Source organism: Natator depressus, chromosome 10 (genome assembly GCF_965152275.1).
Source record: "Natator depressus isolate rNatDep1 chromosome 10, rNatDep2.hap1, whole genome shotgun sequence".
Classification (NCBI taxonomy): Eukaryota; Metazoa; Chordata; order Testudines; family Cheloniidae; genus Natator; species Natator depressus.
Window position 1 is genome coordinate 7,281,127 of NC_134243.1, and position 23,261 is coordinate 7,304,387.

Below are 23,261 nucleotides of genomic sequence, written 5' to 3' on the forward strand. Positions count from 1 at the left end.
CTTAGCGGCTGAGCTTGCCAGGCCCTACGCTCAGTGAGCCCACGGGCGCCGAGCCCCTGCCATCGATTTAGCAGAGCTACAGCCTCCAGCCCCTCACTGCCACTGGAGATCAACCAACCAGCTGATGGCACCTATCCGCACCTAGCAACACCCCGTTCCTCTCTGCCCAGCCTCCCGAGAGCGCCGCAGGGCGACACCCCAATGACTGGCCTCCCAGGTGGAAAGAAGGGTGGGGAGAAAGGGGGGACACACACAGCCCCAGGCAGGGAGGAGACTGGGGCGCCCTAGGATGGAGGGGGAAGGGAAAATGGGGGGACAGGAAGAATGAGGGTGCACAGAGCCCCTGGCATGGGGGGAGGGGCAGGCTGAAGGTGCTCAGTTCCACGTCAGGCAGTGGCCCTGCCAGAAGGACATGGAGCGAAGACCCTAGCCCGAGAGGCACAGGGAGGTATGGTACGTCTCCCTCACTGCACCTGCCTGTGGAAATCGATCCTGACCATATCGGACACTGCTGGAGGCCAGACTCCTCCATTGAGCCCAGATCCGGTTCAGCCTGACCTTCTGGCTTGGGTCGGAGGTTCTGAGGGGGGCAGTCAGGGGGTGGGAAGTGGGAGGGGGCACATAGGGGGCGGGGGCCAGGCTGTTTCGGGAGGCACAGGCTTCCCTACCCGACCCTCCATACAGTTTTGCAACCCCGATGTGGCCCTCGGGCCAAAAAATTTGCCCACCCCTGCTCTAACACTTTAGCAAGCCCCTGAGCCAGCCCGGACCCCTCTCTGGGTCGGCTCCATGTGGAGGGCAGTAAGAGGGCCAGCAGGCCACATGCCTTTTCCCACAGGGGCTGCCCTAACGCAAAGGGCGGGGGCAACAGCCTGAAATCGGCAGGTGGTGAGGCTGCCAGCAGGCACAGCCTGGCCAGCAAAGAGCACGCGCAGCGAGCTAGGCGATCCCCATTACCTTGGTGAATTTCAGCATCTCCGCTACGTCTGGCGAGTCCTTCCCTTTCCGGGATTTGTGCTTGCAGGAATCCCTGGAACAAATCGCAGAAAGAGAATGACAGGTCCCTCTCTGGGCATGAGCTGGGATCCCCCGGGGGTCAGCACATCCGCCTCCTCCACGGATAGGAGCTGTGGGCCCAAGAACAGCCTCCCCTTTGCTGCTGCAATTGCAAAATCCGTGCCTGGCGTTCTGGCACCTGCCACAAACCGCGGGCTCCCATACGAGGGTCTGGTCAGCAGAACTACCCCAGCGGACATGCAAGTGCTAAGACTGACGGCTGCTGCTCCCACACCGGCCAATGACAACGCAAGCGCAGACAGGAGGCTGTGCGGGGAACAGAGCCAGGTGTGCAGCTGGACTGACCAGAACGCCCATCAGTGCAGTTCCGTAATCAGCCAGAGAGGTCGCTCTCGAGCACGACCAGGCCTTTCACACAGAATCACACAGAATATCAGAGTTGGAAGGGGCCTCAGGAGGTCATCTAGTCCAACCCCCTGCTCAAAGCAGGACCAATCCCCAATTTTTGCCCCAGATCCCTAAATGGCCCCCTCAAGGATTGAACTCACAACCCTGGGTTTAGCAGGCCAATGCTCAAACCACTGAGCTTTCCTTCTCTGTATGCTGCCTCGGTGGGCAACCCTTGGGCAGGGCACTGACCTTAGCTCCGCTGCGGGGCAGTCATGCCCAGGATGCCGACCAGGGGTCACTTAGTGCCACGTGGGATGGTGCTTTCTGCAACGTGGCTACTGTCCCACTGGGAACTGTGCTGAGCCCCACCAAACTCATTGCACATAGGGTCACTGGAGGCTGGAAGGTTAAAGGTCACTCCCCTCCCCTCAGCCAGCACTCACGTCTTCATCCTCTGTGCCTCCCGGAAATGCTTCTTGGCAAACTCCAGCATGGGGAACTGCCCGCCCTGCAGGGCACTGTCCCCAGGAAGCTCACCACCATACTCCTCCATGCTCTCTGCATAGTCGCTGCCTGCGGGGGACACCTGGGGAGAGGGGGACCATGGGATGCAGGGGGTGCAAAGCGCACCTGTGCTGCCAGCTTACGACTCCATGGGTCCTAGAGCCATTAATCTCAGATGAGCTACAGACAGACCCTGCGGCTGCACCCTCCTGGTGCCCGCTGATCAGTGCCCCACCCTGTGCCAGCTGCAATGCCTCCTTCCCCAGTTAGCCTCCTACCCAGCTGCTTAGCCAGCCAGGCCCTCCCCACCACCCACCCCAACCAAACCCCCGCCCACCCCAGCCCTCTGAGAGCTCCCAGTTTCCAGCACTGCAAGGGTTACAAAGGGACCCTTGGGGACAGTCCCTCACCTCGATCTTCCTGTCCAGTTCCTGAGCCACAGCCGTGGAGGCCACGGCCACTGCCACGGCTGCCAAGGCCGCCACCTTCCCCTGCTTGTTCTTGGGCTCCTCTTTCCTGTCCGCTGGCAGGTGGATAAAATCTGGGGCTGCTACGGGCTGGACGTACTCGGCGGGGAAGCGCCCCGACCTCCCGTGGATGGCACCGAATTTCCACCCTGCACCAGGACATGTCATTAACAGCCTAGAGCTCAGACACACGCTCCAGCCAGCCCCATACGCTCCTCCCTGCTGTGCCGGGCCCGGTTATCGGTCCATCCAGCCCCGTATGCCCCTCTCTGCCGCACCGGGCCCGGTTATCGGTCCATCCAGCCCCGTACGCCCCTCTCTGCCGCACCAGGCCCGGCTATCGGTCCTGCCTCCCTCCTCTACCATTTTAGACCTGTTCATTCAAACCAGCACCCCACGCCCTACTGCCCTAGATCAGACGTGTCATCTCTTAAATCCAGCATCTGCCTGCAGCAGTGGCCAATGCCTGGGGCTTGCTAGGGAGGTGCACACTCCTCATAAAGACACATCACATAGCCAGAGCTGTGATTGCGTTCAGGGAGGGGAAGGAAGGTTCCTTCCTGACCTCTGCAGAGACCTGTCCTGAAGCACGAGATTTGATTCTCCGTACCTCAGCAGACAGAATCACCGCCAGCCCCCTTGGAAAATCCAGCCGCAGCGTTTGACTGGGAATGGCTGGTATTTAGACCCACAGGTTTGCTCTTCCACAGCACTCTTAAACAAGGGGTCTGGGGACCATGCACACTGCATATACCATCCCGTCCTGCACGCAGCAGCCTGCTGCTCTCATGGGGTTAGCTAGAGCTTCCCCCCAGAGACTGAAGAGGCTAGGGACCAGGATTACATGCACAAACCAGATACAGGAGCGGGCCATGCATGGAGGAGGCCAGTAGGGGAAGCAGTGGGGTTATAGTTATGGGCTGTTATTGACAGCATGGCCAATGGGGCTGTTAGGACTCAAGCCAGTTCTACAACGGCTTCTCCGCACACAGGGTCTGGAGGCTGTTGGACAAATAACCCCCATGCCCTGCACTCAGCCTGCCCCCTAGAGTGCCAACCGCTGGAGCCACGTGCCCCACACAAAACCGCCCCTGGGATGGCATAACGACCTCCTCTCCGGATGCACTCGCGCCCCTTCCCATCCACTCCCCATGGGCATCTGGGCTCAGGCTAATGCCCACGGTGAGCTGGTGCTAATGGGTCTCTCAGGGCCTGGAATGTGCCCGTCAGGCAGACAGAGCTCTCCTGGGGAGCTCCGTTTCTCTTTGGTGGACACACCAGGGGTCCAGCTTCCCCAGTCTCTGCCAGAGCCCTGGCACAGAGACAACTAGAGGAGCGGCTGGAAATCTGACAGTGCACTTAGGCCTGTGCATGGGAAATGGACCATCAGTGCCACAAGCACAGGCTTCTACAGCTCAGGCTAAAGCAAGAACTCCATTCGCTGGTAGCGACAGTAGGCACTTGTCCTGTATACGGACTGGCCCCTAGAGGGGGGCACAACACGCTACGTCAGTGTGTTACAGTGACAGAAAGGGGCAGGCCAGGAAGTGCCTGGAGGATATTTTATAGGGCTACACGCCCTGACCTGGTGCTTTGATCCAGCCCCGGGCAGTGGAATGAGGTCTGGCCATGTGGGCCGCAGTGGGGTCCCTGGGATTCGTCGCCTTGGGTGAGCTGGAGAGTACATGCTTCGTCAGACGGGAGGGGCGAGCTGGCTCCAGAGGAGAGAGCCCCGCAGGAGAATGTGTGCAGGGGGACCGGGCTCACGCAGGGACAGCACAACACGACACTCCAGAGCCACCCACCAAAGTCCTGGGTGCCCCTCTTCAGCTCCTCCAGGTACGTCACCTTCTTGCGGACCACACATCCGTGCCAGTGGTCTGTGGGGAGGGGACAGCCTCAGGGCACCACGGCAGGGCTAAGTGCACCCACCCACCCAGCTCCATCCCCCCACGCTGCCCAACAGAGATCAGGGCTGGGGAGGGATCCGGGCAGCACTTTGCTCCCTAGGGCAGGCGGCTGGCAGCGTTCCCCTTGTGCACCCCAGCGGAGGGGCTGTGGAGTGGCACCGCAGGGGGGGCAAATGTCACTCACAGACAGATACATGCTATAGGGGGTGGGTGGCCCAGGAGGGTATAAGCCCAGAAGGACAGGGCTGGGTGGTCCCATTCAGCTCATTGCGCCCATGCAGGGGAATGGGGCCCCGGCTAAGATGCCCCTGTCCTCTCTTTCGCAAACTGCCCTGTGACGCCCCAGAGGTGGCTCCCAGCAGAGAGTGCCAACAGCGCCACGAGCGTCCCGGGCTGCTCACCTCTCTCAGGCTGCTCCAGCGGCTGCAGGTGGATGATGTCCCCCTTGTGGAAGCTCAACAGGCTCCTGTCATCTGTAACATAGCTCTTCACGGCAACCACGTACTGCGAGTCCTGGCGCATGGGAGAGGGGCCGGGTTTGGTGCTGCTGTGGGGGGCCACGCGCACACACACACGGAATACACTCATACATCCAACACGCCGCTCACACTCAGAATACAACCACACGACACATCCTGCGCTCAGAGTATAACTGCACAATCAAACACACACAAAGCCTGCTCAGAGTATACCCCACCCGCCACACATACACACTACCCCTAGCTGAACACACTTGTATACAACTGTGGCCAGGTGATTGGTTCTGGGGCTCTGTATGGAGGTGTAGAGCTCCCCAGCTGATTCACGCTGGCAGCCAGACCAGGGGGCTCTCATTGGCACCAAGGCAGGAGTATAAAAGCTTGAGCTTTTCTAAGGCAAAAGTGAGCAGGGAGAGGGATAGGGCAGTATCCCATAGCATGTGTATGCTGGGGACCCCGCCCCATGGACCAGGTGCAGGAGATGCCAAGAGAGGCCATATTGGCTCCATTCCCATGGTCGGCCTCTCACCTTCTTGAGCTCTGTGATGAAATAGTCGATCATGGCCTTCACTTGCGGGGCTTTGGGGGAGAAGAGAATCAGCTTCTCGTTGGTCAGGTTGAACTCCAGCATGTGGTTGGAGGGGATGGTCACGAACAGGATATCGGTGTAGCTGGGAGTGGGGGGAAGGACGGGGTTAAAGAACAGGCTAGGAGAGCACAGCTGAGAAAGCCAGAGGGCTGGGCAGAGCGGCGAGGGGGGGATTGGTCTTCCCGCCAGACCAAGGGCAGAACTAAGACACCACACGCGTCTCCCATGCACCATGCTCTCCAACCACTGGGCTCTGGCTGTTTGCCATGGACTTGGATGGAGCTAAGTGGGGACAAGGAGTCAGGAGTCCTGGCTCGTAGGGCTGAGCTCCATGGGGAGTGAGGGGCAGAGCTGGGGGGCCTAGGGGCCCGTGCTTTACTCCATCACTGGAAGTGAGCAGTGGATGCCCACCGGGACTGTATAGAGGAAAGGATAAATCATACTTTGGCCTCTTGAAGCCTCTCCTCCTGGGGAACCCAAAGCACCATAGGCACTGACCCACTGGGTCGGTAGGCATGCGTTGGTGTGTACACAGGCGGGTGTCTGTGGGGTCGTGTGTATATAGGTGTGTACAGAGGTGCGTGTGTCTATATGCATTTGTGTCTCTGTGCATCCGTGCGTGCGTATATGGTTGTGTCTGTGTATACAGGTGTGTGTGTGTATGGTTGTGTGTGTGCACGTGTGCATATGGTTGTGTGTGTGTGTATATGGCTGTGTGTGTGTGTGTTACTTACTGCTCACAGCACTTTGCAAAGGGAGCTCACAGGCCGGATCTGCACAGGAAAGTGGCCCTCTGTCTAATTGAATCCATTAAAGCAATTACTTCAACCCTGCATCCGCTGTTCATTGGTAAGGACCCGCCAGGCCCTGGGCTGGAGGCTGGCATTGCCTGAGCCACAGGCATGGTGTGACAGTGCCAATGCCAAGGCCAGGCAGCATGTGCCCAGCCTGACCCTCCAGCACCCTGGGGTGCTGGCAGCCACATGCCAGTCCTTCTCCACAGGTGCACACAGGGCTGGCTCCTCTGCACGCGTCCCCTCCCTGAGAGCCGCAGGAGTCCCAGCCCTAGCGGGGCCGGCTGGCCCTGGCCTTACCTGTAGCCCCGCAGCACGCGCAGCTGCTCCCCAGGCACATTGGTGCCCTTCACCAGCCGCAGCAGTTTAATCCCCGTGTGGGACACTGCCAGGATCTGCACCCCTGTGCCAACGCTGCCCTGGGGATAAACGGAAAGAGGGTACAAGACAAAGCAATGAACGTCAGCACCCACCCCTTGCAGCGATGAGCCCGCTTGGACTGGCACGGCAGCAGTGCTGGGCAGAGACCTTCCGCTGTGGAAATGCAGGGACTCAGAACCAGCCCGATTCACCCCAAGGAGCCCAGGAGCACTGACAATTCTGGCCCCTGGATTCTTCCTGGGGCCTGTCTCTAAATCCACAATGGCCTCAGGCCTGTGGACGATCTGACAGTCCCCAGTACGAGGTTTGCAACCCCTGGCAGCACAGAGCAGCGGCTACGGGCAGCAGGGGCATCAGACCTTAGTACATCAGGATCTGCTGCTGAGACCTGTCCCAGCCCCTGGACTATCCCCATGCTTCCTTCTGTGGGTGTGGGGCAGGCCCTTACCGTGGCGGGGAAGAGGCGTGAGAAGTAAACCTCCCAGCCGTCCCGGGCTGCGATCACAATCTCCTTCTTAATGCTGTCGTCGGCCACTGGGCTGAACGAATCCAGCTTGTTTTCCGCTGTGGTGAGAAACACACGCCCCCCCCACCCCCAGAAAGAGATGTCAGGTGCTGGCTCCCCCTCCTTGGCCAAAGCAGATCTGCTGCTGGGGCAAGGGAATCTTGGCATGGGGGTCCAGCTGGAGAACAAGGACTTCCCCACGGGCGGGGGGTGTGTGTGTGTGTGTGAGCTCTGCCCCCTGCTGCATACAGCCCCACGGCATGGGACAAAGCAGGCGTGTCTCACCAGCGCGCAAGACGACAGCTCTCTGTCGCTGCCGGGGACCCAACCTTCCCACGGGGGCTGGGGGACCCCCTAATGCCCGGGGCAGGCCAAGCACAAGCAGAACTTGTGACATTCGAATCCCAGCTCAGACTAAACCCTGGCCCAAGAGGTGACAGGCTGCCGGGCCTCACTGCATCCGATGGCAAACCTCCCATCACCTTCCAGGAGGGCAGCTTTGCCCTATGCACTAGACATCTCCTGCCCCAAGGAAGAGCAGGGAGATCGGGCTGGAGAGAGGAGGCCAGCCCCCACAGCGGCGGGGAGGCCAGCCCCTTGGCGTGAAGCAGGACTAAATGGGCAGGGCTGGGTGTTACCGAAGAGAGATTTCATGCGCAGCCGTTCCTCCGGGGTGATCCTGAGGCAGGCGTCGGAGAGCGTGTCGTGGAAGATCTGAGGGGGGAACCCACCATGCTGAGGTTAGGAGCTTCAGGGCCGAGGCCTCAGTGTCCCTGATGCAGCCTCACTGACTCCTCCCTGTATGCCCCATCCCACACCCACTGCCTGCCACAGTGCAGGGGTCAGGAACATTGGCCCAGCCGCCCTGAAGCCTCTCAATGCCGCTGCTGAATTGGCTGCAAAGGACAGTTTGCTTGAAACACACCACTCCCATCACCCTCCTGCCCAGCCAGTGTCAATCCTGCTGGGAAAAGGTTCAGTGGGTCCTGAATAATGGAGGTGGGGGTGGCTCTTTACAGAGGACCTAGGGTGTGGGCTGAGCAGTCCTCAAGGAGGAACCTCGGGAGCAACCCAGCCTGGGGACAAGGCATGGGCTGGATTGTACATTCCTTTTGTGAATAAGGCCTAGCCCTAGGCAAGGGAATAAGTAGTTCTGAGCCACTACAGCTTGCGTGGCCTGTGCTTGAAACAGGGCGGGAAAGCTGCTGGCTCCCAGGGGCGTTGCTGAATAAGGGGAGGATTTCCTGCAGGGGGACAGACTGGGAAACCAAAGTCACCTTGCACGTCTATGGTTCTGGGTTCCTCCAACCCCAGGGTCTGGCTGAACCCATCACTCCCCAGCATCCCTATAGCCTGCCCAGACTCTGAGGGAATACAGGCAGACTGAGCTGATAATGCTCTGGCTTTCTCAAGGGCTCCCTGCTGAGGATCTCAAGGCATTTTCCAAATGTTCTTAGCCTTCACAACCCCCCTGTGGGGAACTATCCTTGCTGTACATATGGGGAGAGGGAGGCAAGGAGAGGGGCTGGTTCGCTCAAGTTCATACGGCGAGTTTGTGACCTAGCCAGGAACAGAACCCAGGCGTCCTGACTCCCAGCCCTTGACTTTAAGCCGGAAACTATCCTTCCACTCTTCTAATACAGACAACTCTACAGCAGGAAAAGCTCTGTATCTGGAGCCTGGAAACCTCACCTGTCTGAAAATGAGATCCAGCAGCAAGGGGTTGTTGAAGTTATCCTTTGGATAGAACACCTGCCAGGAAAGAGATCAGAGGGGCATGGTCAGGTGCGGAAGGATCTATTAGTGAACAATTCCCTCAGTCTGTGTTACTAGCTGCTGAGATCAGTGAACCCGAAAGGACTTTTAAAGTCAAGTGGACTTTTCATTGCTTCAGCCCTTTATTTCATTCCTCCATTACACTCAGTGCAGGACAGGAACTTTGTTTGAGCTTTTCAAAGCGCCTATGTAACTTAGCGCCTAAGTCCCATCGAGTCTGAAGTGCCTGGGCCACTTTGGAAAACGGGACTTAGGCTCTCAAGTCTTTTAGGCACTTTTGAAAAGGTGACCTCAAGACAAGTCAATTTCACTTCTATTCACTTACCAGGGCATGCATCAGTGAACACTGCAGTTAAAGACAGGAAGATGCACAAAACCTTTTCTGTTAATAACACCGGGGGGCGGGAACGGACTGTGGATCTTTTTTATTTTAATAAAGAACTTAAAATTTAGGCCTAAACTCCCTGACCATGTCCCTTTGAGGGAAAGTTTCACTTATTCAGAACATCTGAGAGGCAGTAATGGGCCTGCCTGTGAGGTGATACAGATGGCCTCTAGTACAGTGGGGACCGGATCCCTGACTGGGACCTCTGGGAGCTACCACAATAACAAATCATGCATAAATCATAGTAACACCACTCACGTTAACACCACCCCTCCCACAGTTGGCAGTGAGCCCTTCTGCTCTGGGCTCTCCTGCCATATCTACAGTAACACCTCTATACTCTCTTTCACTCAGCATCGCAGCCTTGCAAGCTCCCCTCCCCTTCTAAAGAAGCCCACGGGGGCCGGATCTGTTCGGAACATAAGTTCCTTAGGAGAAAACAGACCCTGAAATGCACTTTCTCCTCCTAGGGGGCACGTGCACCTCAGTAGCCTTAACAACCACTAGATGGCACTGTTCCTTCGCAGGAACAGATAAGCGGTAGCTTTCAGGCCAGCTCTTTCGGGGCTCAGGGTCTGGCCACTGGCCCTGTGGGTCTGATGGGAGAGGGAGGAGGGTGCTGGGTGGAGCTATGTACCTCTTTCCTGATGTATATTTTCCAGGACACGTTGCGGTAGGCGTAGAACTCCTCGCTGCAGCACCGGTGCAGCTGCGTCTGGACCTGCTCCTGCTCGGCTGGGAGCTCCCGGGAGACCGTGACTGAAAAGAGATTGAGGGAAGAGTGCTCACTGGCAGCTGGTTACTGTGGATGCAGGGGACAGCCCATTAGCTGGGCCACAGCCATTTCCTACTGCACTAGGGAAATCAGGCCTATGCTATCTATCCAAGCTACTTAACCTGCCCCCTTCCCCATAGTATCTGGGCAACTCGCAGCTTTCAGTGTATTTCTCCTCACAACCTCCTGGGGGGCAGGGCAGTGCAATGGTCACCACAGGGGGAATGAAGGCAAAGAAAGACTAAGTGAGTTATCCAAGGTCACACACAGGAAGTCTGTAGCAGAGTAGGAAACTGAACCAGGGTTTCCTGAGTTCTCAGCCAGTGCACTAACCACTGCACCAGCCTTCCACTAGGGGCTGGTATCAGTGCAGCTACATGCGTGGCAAAGCCTACAAGTTTCTGCCCCCATGGGGTCTGGTATGTATTGGTGCGGGGATACCGCCCAGCCTGCTCCTTCTCCCCTGCTCCACATTGTGCCCAGACTAACGCTCTCTTGTGTTTATAGTGCATCTTTTATCCTGAAGGATCTCAACGCACCTTACAAAGTTAAGAGGATACGCAAGGATCGGTTCACCTAAAATGCAGCCACCTCTGGGGCGGAAGGCGGCAGCTGTGTAAGAGCACATAGAAACACAACCTCAGAATTCACCCACCACTGAAATGCAGCTACCTCTGGGGTGGAAGGCAACAGGTGTGTAACAGCAACACTGCACAACTGTTTAATACATGAAGTGATGGGAAAGGCCGTGTCCAGCTGAAATTGCAGGGGAAGTTTAGTGAAGCAGGATGTCATTACTCAAGGAGGAATTTAGTCTGGGCATCAGGATTTTGCCCTTTGATCCCAGGCTCAGCTCTTGCAGAAGATACCAGGGGATCTTTAATGGCCATAAACCATCAGGAGCTTGGCTTAACCCCTCTTCAGAAACAGTGTGATACTCTCTCATGGCAGGAGCTTTGCTTCCTGATCCCATCGGGGGATTGATCATATGCCCTGAATCATGAGGATCAAGAGCTCTAGTCACTTCATCCTGCCTAGCGTCACTGCCCTCACTGCTAGGAAAACCTAATCTGAAAATATCCTGAGCCCCTTGCCTCGCTGCTGAGCAGAGGCGCTTTGGGACAGAATGGCAACTGCTCGCTGCCCAGCCAGATTCATGTCTTGGGCCTCCTGGCCCTGCAGATTTGCATTCGCTAACTCTTGCAGGTTCCCTGTCTTGGGTCTGCAAAAGTCTATGGGTCGGATGACGTGCGAGGCCATGTAACACTAGACTCCCTGACTCTCAGCCAAACTCTCTTACCAAGGACGTCTGCCCAGGTGTAACCTACATCCCCAGGAGCCCAAAGGAGATTTCATGGGGTGCAAGTTAACCGTTCCTCTAGGCTCTCTGGGACGCCCCTTTGTACTTGCTGCTCTCTGCTCCATCAGCTTCTCACCCCACGCCCATCACCGTGGTGTCTGGTTGCCTCGCATTGGTTCAGCTACCACCTCGTTTGCCTAACGAGTCGCATTTTATGGTGAGTTCTTTAATAGTCCAGGGACCCACAAGCCTACCCAGGGGCTCAGGATTCCCAGATACTTTTCCTAACTTGCAAAACATAAAATTGCATGAACAAATCAATGCAAGAAGGATCTACATTTGGGGCAGGGAGCAGCACTGAGTGGGGTGGGAGGGTCCAAACAGGTCAGATTTGGAGCCATTCTGAAAGCCAGATGGCAGCGGTGTGAGACCTCTGTAGGGCTAAGGTCTCTACTGGGTTACCTCTGTACACTGGGGTATGGCCTCTCCAGCAGTGCTGCTAGGGCGCTGGATAAGGGCTTCTCTTTTGGATGGTCCCTGCTGAATCAGCCGCATCTCAGCCTTTGGACAGGCCAGGGCTAAGCTTCCCCAGCCCTCCAGTAACAAAGGGCTTTCCCATCACTTTCCAGCTGGGTCCTGGCCGCAGGGCAATGCGCTGCCGGCTGGGGGAAGCCACATGCTCAGCCCTCTCCTTCAGCACCTGGCAGGGCAGCGTGAGGCTCCGGCATCCAGCCCTGAACCCCAGAGGAGATGAAGCTGCTCGGCCTCTCATGCTGTTACCTGGAGGCGACATTGGAGAAGACCTGGCTGTGGCAGCCGGTGGGGGAACGGCGGCTGGTGATGGTGGCCAAGGCCTCTTGGTGCTGGTAACAGGCTTCACCGTGGCTATTGCTTCCTTGGCCACCTACAACACAGAGGTGGAGACCAACTTCCTGTGAGGGATCGGGCCATTTCCCCGGGCTGGGGGGCTCTCCTTCATCACAGGCAGGAGCAGGGGACACTCACTGGCCCGTGCGGTGCCCTGTCAGCTAGCACTGGGGTTCAGCCCAGGTAGTGGCCAGCCTGGGGATCGATCATGCTCTCCTTCAGAGCCCTGACTCTGATCCTCAGCTGGTGGGGACTCCGAATACTCAGCTGCAGAGCAGCACCCCGCGCCCCTGCATTCGCCAGGCAAGCAGCTGGACCCTCCCCGTCCACACCCCGCAGCGCCCCAGGCTCGGAACAGGGAGAACGGCCACCTGTGCCTTCAGACCAGCGCTTTCGTACCGGAGCGGCTGTTGCGGGGCCCGGCGCCACTGACATCTGCCCCTTTAAGATCATCATGGCCTCGTCATGGGGATCCTTCTTCTTCACAAAGACCTTCCCACCTTCCTTCCTGCAGGGACAAACAGCCAGGGGCCAGAGCCAGGTCAGTGAGCAGCCTCTGGCCCGGCGGGTCGAGATATACACCAGGCCTCATCCCCTGAGCTAAAGGGGTCGCCCCGTGAGCCAGCAACAGTCTGTTATAGTTGCTGGGAGCCCAGCCAGCCCACCTGCTGCTAAAGCATGGCTGGGAAATGCAACCCAGCTGCTGTCCCTGCAGCTTTAAGGTTGCGAGCTCCAGCCCAGCATCAGATGCTGATGTCTGCAGGGGCTCGGGCAGGAGATCTGAGTTCTGGCCCGGCGGCCCAGGGTCTCACCTGATGGGCTCGGGGAGCCTGGCAGGCCGCTGGCACTGCTTAATGATGTTCTTAATGTGTTGCGTGGGCTCGGGGAAGTGCTGCGAGCTCAGCTTGGCCGGCCGCACCAGCTCGCCGGCCCGCAGCCTGGAGGCAGGAGCTGTCGTGGAGGGAGGAAGCAAGTGGGAGGCTGGGTTGAGAATCTCAGGGAGAGGGGGTAGGCTCCAGCACTGAAATCCTGCCCCGTCCCACCCCCCAGAAGGTGGGGAAAGGCTCCTGCTCTGGTTTGCAAGGCTCAGGCTACGATTGTGACTTCTGCCCAGCACCATGCATGAGCCCAGTGCCCCCTGGGCCGCCTCTCCCTGCTGGGCTTCTATCTCCCCCTTCGCAGGCCTTGGCCTTGGCTCTGGGGCGCCCTGCAGAGCAATCACAGGTGTCTGCACAGCTCTTTGCTCCCTTCAGGTGTTTGCCTGGGGCTTCAGCCAGCAGCTCTGCAAGCTCCTCTCACACCTCACGCTTCCCCCCGCCCCTGGCCTGCAGCCCTGTGAGTGCTTCCCGGGTCTGACTTGCTGCCCCCACCCCCGGCTAGTCACAACTTCCTTCCTTCTCCGCCCCTAAACCTTAGCTGGAGCACCTGTACCCATTCTGGGCTCCCCCTACCCACCCTGCTGACGCCCCTCACTCCCCACCCACAGCCCTCCTGCCCGATGGCAGGTCATTTTCAAATAATAGCAGCAAACCACACCCATGGGAACTAGTCCTAAAGCCAGGCTCGCTTCAATGCTAAGGCAGGATTTGAACCCAGGTCTCCAAAGGCAAGCGCTGCCAGGTTGGCCCATGGCACCACTATGCACCTTGGCTTGGCGTCAGCGTCCCCTGACAACTGCAAGCTCAGGGCTGTGCTCTCGGTGTCCCTGCGGGGGTGGAGGGGTGAGATCTCAACTCAAGACAGGTTTCTCCAGGGGAGGCTGTATTTGTGGCTGATCCCTTACCGGCTTTCTGCACGAAGGCTGCCGTCCTGGCAGGTGTCCGGCTCACAGCTGTCCTCTGGCCAGGGGGAAGGAGAAGGAGTGCGTTACATCAGCAGGCTTTAACGGGATGGGTTTCTGAAGCTCCGCTCTAGGAATTATTTGGGGGAAGCGCTGTGCTAGGCAGGAGGCTAGGCCATGTGATTCCTTCTGGCTTTAGCATCCATGAAAACTGCCTTGGCGAGGGGCGGCCATGATGTGGCACGGCTGTCCAGCTGCTACGGTGGCTTCTGTTTCAATAGGGTCCTTTCACCCCAAAGGATTCCAGAGCCCTTTAGACTGTACAGGGATCATTTCACACACCCCCCGCCCCCGCTCCTGAAATGCAGCTGCCTCTGGGGTGGGAGGGTGCCAAGCAGCCCAGTGCGTTGTAGAACAGGCGTGGAGGCAGAAAGGCAATTCTGGCCCAGGTTAGATGGTAAATGCCTCGTCTTTCCTTGTCCTCCCCGAGCAATGAGGGGCAGGGGAAGGGGGCGGTTAAGGCTCCATCATAACATTTCCACCATAAAAAGCTGCCTGGAGAAGAGTCATTATTACTAGCGTGGCCAGGTGGAATCTGGGCACCCCCCAGGATCCAAGACCTCTGGGAGGCAGAGCACACTGGAGCCTTTCCCAGCGTGCAGCCCCACCACCCAACAGCTGGGGGCAGGAACCGAAACGGGGTGCCTTCAGCTGAGAGCGCAGGGGGAGCTCAGGGAGCCGGCAGGGGTCATCTGTTGGAATCTGGCCAGGACTGGGGGCTGTGGACCCCTCAAGGGGCTTGAATTGTCACCACAGGTCAGGACCTTGCTTTTCTCTCTCCTCTAAGAACACTGCTAGCGCTAAGCTGGGGCCTTGGGGTCAGCGTTGATTCCAAAGGGAGAGTGACCCCCATGGCCACGCTGGGTCACTGGGGCCAGCGCCGACTCCCGCTCCCTGCGGCACAGGGTCCCCTAGCACCGCGCTGGGGCCAGCGCCGACTCCCGCTCCCTGCGACACAGGGTCCCCGAGCACCGCGCTGGGGCCAGCGCCGACTCCCGCTCCCTGCGGCACCGGGTCCCCGAGCACCGCGCTGGGGCCAGCGCCGACTCCCGCTCCCTGCGGCACCGGGTCCCCGAGCACCGCACTGGGGCCAGCGCCGACTCCCGCTCCCTGCGGCACCGGGTCCCCGAGCACCGCACTGGGGCCAGCGCCGACTCCCGCTCCCAGCAGCACAGGGTCCCCTAGCACCGCGCTGGGGCCAGCGCCGACTCCCGCTCCCTGCGGCACCAGGTCCCCGAGCACCGCACTGGGGCCAGCGCCGACTCCTGCTCCCTGCGGCACAGGGTCCCCTAGCACCGCACTGGGGCCAGCGCCGACTCCCGCTCCTTGCGGCACAGGGTCCCCGAGCACCGCACTGGGGCCAGCGCCGACTCCCGCTCCCTGCGGCACCGGGTCCCCGAGCACCGCACTGGGGCCAACGCCGACTCCCGCTCCCTGCGGCACAGGGTCCCCTAGCACCGCACTGGGGCCAGCGCCGACTCCCGCTCCCAGCGGCACAGGGTCCCCTAGCACCGCGCTGGGGCCAGCGCCGACTCCCGCTCCTTGCGGCACCAGGTCCCCGAGCACCGCACTGGGGCCAGCGCCGACTCCCGCTCCCTGCGGCACAGGGTCCCCTAGCACCGCACTGGGGCCAGCGCCGACTCCCGCTCCCAGCGGCACAGGGTCCCCTAGCACCGCACTGGGGCCAGCGCCGACTCCCGCTCCCTGCGGCACAGGGTCCCCTAGCACCGCACTGGGGCCAGCGCCGACTCCCGCTCCCTGCGGCACCGGGTCCCCGAGCACCGCGCTGGGACCAGCGCCGACTCCCACTCCCAGCAGCACAGGGTCCCCTAGCACCGCGCTGGGGCCAGCGCCGACTCCCGCTCCCTGCGGCACCGGGTCCCTGAGCACCGCACTGGGGCCAGCGCCGACTCCCGCTCCCTGCGGCACAGGGTCCCCTAGCACCGCACTGGGGCCAGCGCCGACTCCCGCTCCCTGTGGCACCGGGTCCCCTAGCACCGCACTGGGGCCAGCGCCGACTCCCGCTCCCAGCGGCACCGGGTCCCCGAGCACCGCACTGGGGCCAGCGCCGACTCCCGCTCCCAGCGGCACAGGGTCCCCTAGCACCGCGCTGGGGCCAGCGCCGACTCCCGCTCCCTGCGGCACAGGGTCCCCTAGCACCGCACTGGGGCCAGCGCCGACTCCCGCTCCCTGCGGCACCGGGTCCCCGAGCACCGCGCTGGGACCAGCACCGACTCCCACTCCCAGCAGCACAGGGTCCCCTAGCACCGCGCTGGGGCCAGCGCCGACTCCCGCTCCCTGCGGCACCGGGTCCCTGAGCACCGCACTGGGGCCAGCGCCGACTCCCGCTCCTTGCGGCACAGGGTCCCCTAGCACCGCACTGGGGCCAGCGCCGACTCCCGCTCCCAGCGGCACAGGGTCCCCTAGCACCGCACTGGGGCCAGCGCCAACTCCCGCTCCCAGCGGCACAGGGTCCCCGAGCACCGCACTGGGGCCAGCGCCGACTCCCGCTCCCTGCGGCACAGGGTCCCCTAGTACCGCACTGGGGCCCGCACCAACTCCCCGAGTCACCGACCCGACTCCCTGCGGCACAGGGTTCCCTACGTAGCCAGTTACTTTAGTTTATTAGTCATGGATTGGGTGTTGTGTGAGGTTAGGGTTATAGATTATAAAGCTGAGCAGTAGTCGGAAGGGATAAGTAGGCATTAGGTAGCTGAGTAAGGAGGGCTGAAACGCAAGGCCTACAGGCTGAGGCCTGTAAGATTGTAGCTTAGCCATACTAGGCCTTAGAGTTAAGAAATGCTGCCATAAGTCAGTGACCGGAGACTGACCCATACGTTTACGGGAGGAGGCGCCAAGGGACGGTATTGTGAGAAATTAGCCGTAAGATTCATTTTAAATCACAAAATGCTCCAGTGGTACATTTTTTCGAACACGTGCCTTAACCGCCTCCTCCTAGCACCGCACTGGGGCCAGCACTGACACGGTGCGGGGAGTCCACCTCCCCCACTCCCTGGGGTTTCTATTTCTCTCTTCACCCCCAGGACACACAGCTCCAGGGAGGGTCCATAAAAGAGGACTAGGGCCATGCCAGCCTGTGAGAGAAGAATGAGATGGGAGAAACGATGACCCTGCCTGGGAGCCTGCCAGCCGTTGTCTGGCAGCGCTCAGCTGTCCGGGAGGGCAGCCTCACACCTTCTCGGGGCTGAGCCGCCCCCCAGGGGGGACATGTGATCTGCCAAGAGATGCAGGGTCCCGTCCAGCCCTGTTCTACTCCTCACCGGGGCTGGTTTGGGCTCATTAGACCTCAGGGAAAGGCTATAAAAGGGGCCAGCACCCAGATGTAACATCCTAGAAAGTCAATCCCTTGCCTGCTCATCTTGACACCAACAGCGGAGAAAAGGGATTTTAGGGCCAGACGGTTCACTTCTTGCTCTGAACGCGGGCTGGGTGCGTTCCCATCCCCCTCAGCAGGCGGCGCATCAGACAGACCCACCCGCCGTGCCGGGCGCGCTCGGGACTGTGCTGGGGGCTCCGTCGGCAGGGCTGGGGCTGGTGGCCTGGGAGGCGCTGGGGGAGGCTGTGCCATCCCCCCGCTGCTGCGGCAGAGCCATCCCCCGCCGGGTGATCTGACCAGCCTGCGCCGCCGAAACGAGGGAGCGGGTGTGAGCCCAGGCCGGACTCTGCCGCCTCCTCAGACACCCCCTCGCTCATCCCAGGTGCTCCCCACAGGGCAGGACAGAGATGTGAAGCAGGCCCCCTTCCTCCAAGGCTGCTCCAAATCTCCAGCCCCAGCCACATCCCGCCTGGGGTGGGCGGGGAGTGTCAAAACCCTGACATCCTCGTGGCCTGTCAGCTCCATCACCCCTTCGTGCCTGGGGCCTCTGCCTGCCCCAGCACCCCAGCCACTGTCCCGGGCAGGGATTTTACACGTTTTGAACTAAGGTCCTGGAATCGGCAAGGAAAAAGCCACACAGCTCCTGCAGTACTGACATGCGTGTGCTTCAACCTCAGTGCCGCCCCCTACCGTGCCCCCCAAGTCCCCTGGCCCCACTGACCCGGAGCAGGGCCTGCTGCTTGATGTGGTCGTGCTGCAGCACCAAGCTGGGCTCCTGCAAACCTGCAAATGCAAAGAGGAGGGAGCTGGGGTGAATCCAGAGCAGGACGGCTGGCGGGTAGAGCTGCTGGCTGGGCGTGCGCCGAGAAGGTGGCAGTCCAGCAAACAGAGGAGCCTGGCAGTGCGCACACAGCCTGGCTGGGGCTCAGATACCACGGTGATGGGCGTAGGGCATGGACCTGGAGAGGACAGAGTGGCTGGGAAAGCAGGGGCAGGGTGCACAGCCCAGAGACAGGGGAGTGCCTTGCATTGCTGACCCCTCTAGACCGTGGCTTCAAAGGGAGCCCTCTCCACCCTTCCCTGGCTGAAGGCCCCATGCTGGTTCGCAGCGCTGCCACCCCCTACCAGCCCGGGCTGGATCCTGTCTGTACCGTGTGCCAAGGAGCCGCGTTTTCTGCAGCACGACGGCTCGCTAACGGCCCATCCGACCGACCATCCTGGGTGCAGCAATATGGGCATGTTGTTCCCCGAGGCACCTGCGTTCCGGGCACCACCCCTCTTCGTGGGAGAGATACAGGAATGCCCTTGGCTGGCAGGCTGAGATCTCCACCCACCCTGCTGAAGCCCCCACATTACTCCAGTCCCAGCCTTCAGCCAATCACCTCAAAGCTGGGGGTGGAGTGGGGAGGTGGGTGGTTAAGACTCATTTCAAGCCTCAGGAGGGGAAGGCCCCATGGTCACTGAGCCAGCCAGCCCCACTGAAATCAGGTGGGACGGAAGGGGCTAGACCATCCCAGGTCCTAGTGATTTCAACTTCCCTGAAGAAATCTGGCCCTAGCGCACCCCTATAGCTTCTGTCGGGTCTGTAGCCTCCCCTGGGATGTGTTCAGAGTCCCCTGAGACACCCAGCCCTCTGCTCGCAGGCACAGGGCAAGCAGTCTCCCTGCAGCTCCTTCTGGCCACAGATCTCACCCAGCCACACACCTGACCTCGCCCTTCCCAGATGAGGAAGGAGTCTGTGTGGCCTAGTGGATAGGACACCAGACTGAGACTTAGACCTGGGTTCAAGTCCTGGCTCTGCTCTGCTACTGCTTTGCTGAGTGACCTTGGGTGAGTCACTTCCCCTCCCAAGCCTCAGTTTCCCCATCTGTATAATGGGGACAGTGATCCTGCCCTCCTGTGTAAAGCAACTTGAGATCGTTGGAGGAAAAGCGCTAGGCATGAGCTAGGTATTATGATTATTATGATCATCATCACCATTGTGCAGATGGGGAAACTGAGGCCCAAAGCAGGGCAGTGACTCGCCTAAGGTCACCCAGCAGGCCAGTGGCAGAGCTGGGAATAGAGCCCAGGAGCCCTGCCCCCTGCAGAGTCCTGCTCTGGCAGGCATTGCCCTATGCAAGGCCAGGAGGCTCTGCCCACACTCACCGGTTTGCTGGGGCATCTCCATGGGTGCTCTGGCACCGCCTTGGTCCACACTGCTGCTCCCACCGCCTACCCGGCCTCCTCCTTTCATCTTCCGGGAGACAGCAGCTGGCTTCTCCAAGTCCTGGCACGGGAGAGGGGCGGGAATGAAGCAAACAAAGGTTCGAGGGTGGCAGGGGCGGGAGCCTCGGTGGCAGGCTGGAAAGTGATCCCAGCCACATCAGACGAGCGCCAGGGAACATCCAGGCCAGGGAGATCGAGTGACAGCTCCTTCCCCGCTAACGCTGCACTCGCAATGGACAGGTAGGGAGCCGAAAGCGACCACGGCTTTGGGGTCGTTGTAACAACGGAGGTTTCATGCCTCCTAGTTTCTCCCAGGGTAACTCATCCCCACGCCCCCATTCGGGGAGACCACCTAATGGTTCTGCCTAGATGAGGGTGTTGGCCCCAGTCAGCCCTCCCAACCTCAATGTAACTGATCCCCTTCCCGGGGCCTGCCACCTGGCACAGTACAAGAGACAAGAATAAACTCCAGTAACACAATAGCGGGTGACGTTTATACAGCACCTTTCACGCCACTCCCAAAGGGCCACCCCTGCTATAGAAAGGCAGCCACCTCTGGGGTGGGAAGGGAAATGGGAGAACAGAGGCCACCCAGCTCTGAGTCTCACCAAAATGCCGTGGGATCGTAGGGACCCACACAGGTGCTTAGGTCCCAGAGACTTAAAGCCGAAGTGCTTCCAACCTGGTGCTTACGCCATTCAGCAGTGACAGCAGATTAAGCCCGCCGGCCTTGCTGACACTGGGGCAGGGGGCCTGGCTAGCAAACACAGAATCTAGCCCCAAAGGGTTTTCTGCTGTGGTTCGTTCCCTTCTTAGACCCAAGCTCCTAAGGGTCCCAGGCGGAAACTGCTGCAGTTAAGACAGGGACTCCCTTGATCTGTCTATGGGCATGGACCTTTCCACATTTCCCTAACAGCTGAGCCCCTCACAGTCCTTAATGACACCCCCGTGAAGTAGGGCAGGGCTCCCAAGCCCCAGCCATCCTTCCTCTCATTCCCAACAGGGAACTGTCCTTACCCCATTCCCATAGGACAGGACCGGGTCAAACAGACTGTCCAGGTAACGATCCAACCCCTTGTGTGTTCGAGGTTCGCTGACGGTGTCGGAATCTGCTGGCGGGGTCACAACAGGCAGAGGAAGAGTGAGCCGAAGAGGAAGGTGTTGGCTGACTAGTGCCTACTGCTTCCAAATGCCTCCCAGGCTCACGGGCCTCCGGAGTTAACGGCCCATAACCATGAAACTCCCTGCACCCCGGAGTCTATAGCCACGTAATTCCATGGCCACAGTGACATTAACATCTCTGCAGGCTAAAGGAGGGGTGACCAAATCTCATGCTTCAGGGCATCGGGTCAGGAGGGTCCTCAAACCCCCCTCCCCCACAGAGACCAGGAGTGGTCAGGTGCATTATGGGAAGGGTTGCCTTTTTTCTAAAGCCCCAGGCCAAGATGATTTTGAGCTGGATCCTGCAGTAAATGGGAGTTATGCTGCTTTGTCCGTGGAAAGACGGGCCCAGTCTTGGGGGAGAAGGCTGCAGGAAGGACAGTTTGACTCTTACCTCGACTGTAATATCCATCTGAGTCAGGGGTGTTTGGAGGTGGGACAGTGGGGGCCTTCGTCAGTGGGGGAGGAGGGACTTCCTCGTCCGAATCTAAGCCCTGTCCAAATACTCTACAGAGAAAAGGGGGGAGAGGTGTAAAGAGGAAACAGCTGTTTAATCTCCTCCCCTCATTGCTTTCTCTTTGTCCGCTGGAGACTCCAGGCTGCTGCTGGCATCATCGCTGCTGGAGATGCGCTGAGGTGGAGGCCCTGCGTGCAGCCGGCTCTGAGGCAGGGCTCGGCTGAGGGTCTGGAAATGGGCTCCCATCCCATCCTGCCCAAACGCTCCTGCCAGCAGCTGATCTCACAAGATTTCTGCCCTTCCGGACACGTAAGGTCAAAGCAAGCCAGTGGCCCTGGTGGGATTAGAGCCCAGCTGTTTCCTGGCTCCCAGTCCTATACTCCGCTCCCTCCAGAGGCCACACCCCCCTCCAGAGGCCACACCCCCACATCTGGCCACGCCTCCTTCAGACGGCCACACCTCACGCCTCTCAGAAAGCGTTTGCAGTGCCTGCAGCGGTACGTATGCTGCACGTGATGTAGCTGAATGATCGGGAGCTTCAAAGGGGCGCAGCGCTCTGGTAGCTGGCCCTTTAAAAGCAGGGCTGCTGTGAAGGGCGTCCAGACGCTCCAAGCGGCTCTGGAACAGGTCTGCACGTCGGGGATCTGGGGTTCTGACCCCCCCTTACCCCTGCAGCCGCTGTGAGCTCATGGGACTCCGGGCCCAGCCGGGCTCTCCCCGTCAGGCTACGCCGCACCCCCGGATACCTACGCGCTGGCAGCGCCGCTGCCCTTGTCCACCCCCTCTGAAGCGACGATGAAATGGGATTTCTGCTTGGGGAAGCCCCTGGGCAGCTCCAGGTCGGAAATGAGGTCCAGGACGTAATCGTGGCCAGCCAGCTCGGCCCACTGGGCGCCATCCTTCATGGAGACGGACCAGCCCCTCCAGCCCTCCGTCAGCCCCCTGCAGGCAAAGCACAGCCTCTGAGCCAGGAGAGCGCACTCCTGTGGGGGGACACAGCGAGGAGGCAGAGCAGGCCCAGGGAGGCCTTTGTGGGGTGAGCCCTGCCTGCTCAACCCCGCCACTAGGCCAGGCCCTGGCCCTCCATGCATCGAGACCCAGCAGCAGCTGCTGTGATATTCGCCCCCCCAAGACGCACCCACAGCTGCCGAAATAGAACCAGGGCCCACCAGCCCCACAGCCAGCAGCTGCTGCGATAGCCCACGGCCCTACTTGGGAAGGGCTCGCTGCTTTACTCCTGAGGGGCTGCATATGGCTAGAGATGTGGCCTGAACCAGCCCCCTCGCTCCCCAGATCCGGATGCACCCTGCCCATTGGGAATCTGGATCCAAATTGTGTAGCGTTAGCTAGTCACTGCTTCCTACATGACTAGAGAGCCCCAGCCTAGCCGGCTCTGCCTAGTGCAGTGTGGGCCAAGGGCTTCCACAGTCCCTGTGGGACACGGAGCAGACAGATCCATGGGGCAGGTGGTCGGGACACCTGCCGTCCCCCGCAGGGCCAAAGCCTCCCTACCTGTGCTTCAGCACGTCCCCTGCCAGCTCCTCCCCTGTGCTCCAGGAATGGATGGGGCAGGAGAAGTGGCCGCCTGAGAAGTTAAGAGCAGATGGTCAAATTGCTGCATTACTGAGCAGCCAAACCCCAGCCCCAACCCCCGCACCCCCAGCACCTGGAGTCCGTTTGGGTATGTGGGGCAGTGAGCGCGCACTGGCAAAACTGCCCCCAGGGCTGGGGAGGGAAAGAAGGGCCCAGGGAAGGGATGGAAACAGAGGATTGTTAAGGCTAAATGAGGGCTGCAGTGCACCCAAATGTTGGGCTCCTGCAAATTACTGCACCCCCACTCCCTCACCTCCCATCCCATTTTCCCTTGCACATCGCTTCCCAGGCTGCGGTCTGCCTCTCAGTCCTGATCGACCCTGCAAGTGCAGCGGCCCAGCCCAAACCTCCCTGCTTCCCCCACGCCCCCTCTCACCCTGGGGCCGGTTCCCCAAGATCCTGGCGTTATCCGCCCCCAAGAGCCCAGACTCTGGGCCATGTTCTGCCTTCACTAACCCCCGTGAGTCCCCACTGAGTCATGGGGGTGTGCGCGGGGTGCCAGTCAGGCTCACCAGCGTCTGGCCCA

General features: G+C 60.1%; 1 protein-coding gene across 1 annotated transcript in view; it reads right to left on the reverse strand.

Annotated features, from left to right (window-relative positions):
* Positions 1-23,261, reverse strand: part of MYO15A (myosin XVA) — an 85,243-nt gene that overhangs the window by 21,895 nt on the left and 40,087 nt on the right. The window contains exons 32-52 of the mRNA XM_074964869.1: positions 22,655-22,727; positions 21,893-22,084; positions 21,080-21,192; positions 20,542-20,633; positions 19,465-19,585; positions 18,038-18,099; positions 13,923-13,977; positions 12,952-13,090; positions 12,539-12,647; positions 12,053-12,176; positions 9,835-9,956; positions 8,729-8,788; positions 7,675-7,750; positions 6,980-7,095; positions 6,451-6,569; positions 5,297-5,438; positions 4,690-4,801; positions 4,184-4,258; positions 2,322-2,527; positions 1,851-1,993; positions 958-1,240 (exon numbers count right to left, since the gene is read on the reverse strand). Of these exons, the coding sequence (XP_074820970.1) occupies positions 958-1,240; positions 1,851-1,993; positions 2,322-2,527; positions 4,184-4,258; positions 4,690-4,801; positions 5,297-5,438; positions 6,451-6,569; positions 6,980-7,095; positions 7,675-7,750; positions 8,729-8,788; positions 9,835-9,956; positions 12,053-12,176; positions 12,539-12,647; positions 12,952-13,090; positions 13,923-13,977; positions 18,038-18,099; positions 19,465-19,585; positions 20,542-20,633; positions 21,080-21,192; positions 21,893-22,084; positions 22,655-22,727 (2,534 nt within the window). The remainder of the gene's footprint in view (positions 1-957; positions 1,241-1,850; positions 1,994-2,321; positions 2,528-4,183; positions 4,259-4,689; positions 4,802-5,296; positions 5,439-6,450; positions 6,570-6,979; positions 7,096-7,674; positions 7,751-8,728; positions 8,789-9,834; positions 9,957-12,052; positions 12,177-12,538; positions 12,648-12,951; positions 13,091-13,922; positions 13,978-18,037; positions 18,100-19,464; positions 19,586-20,541; positions 20,634-21,079; positions 21,193-21,892; positions 22,085-22,654; positions 22,728-23,261) is intronic.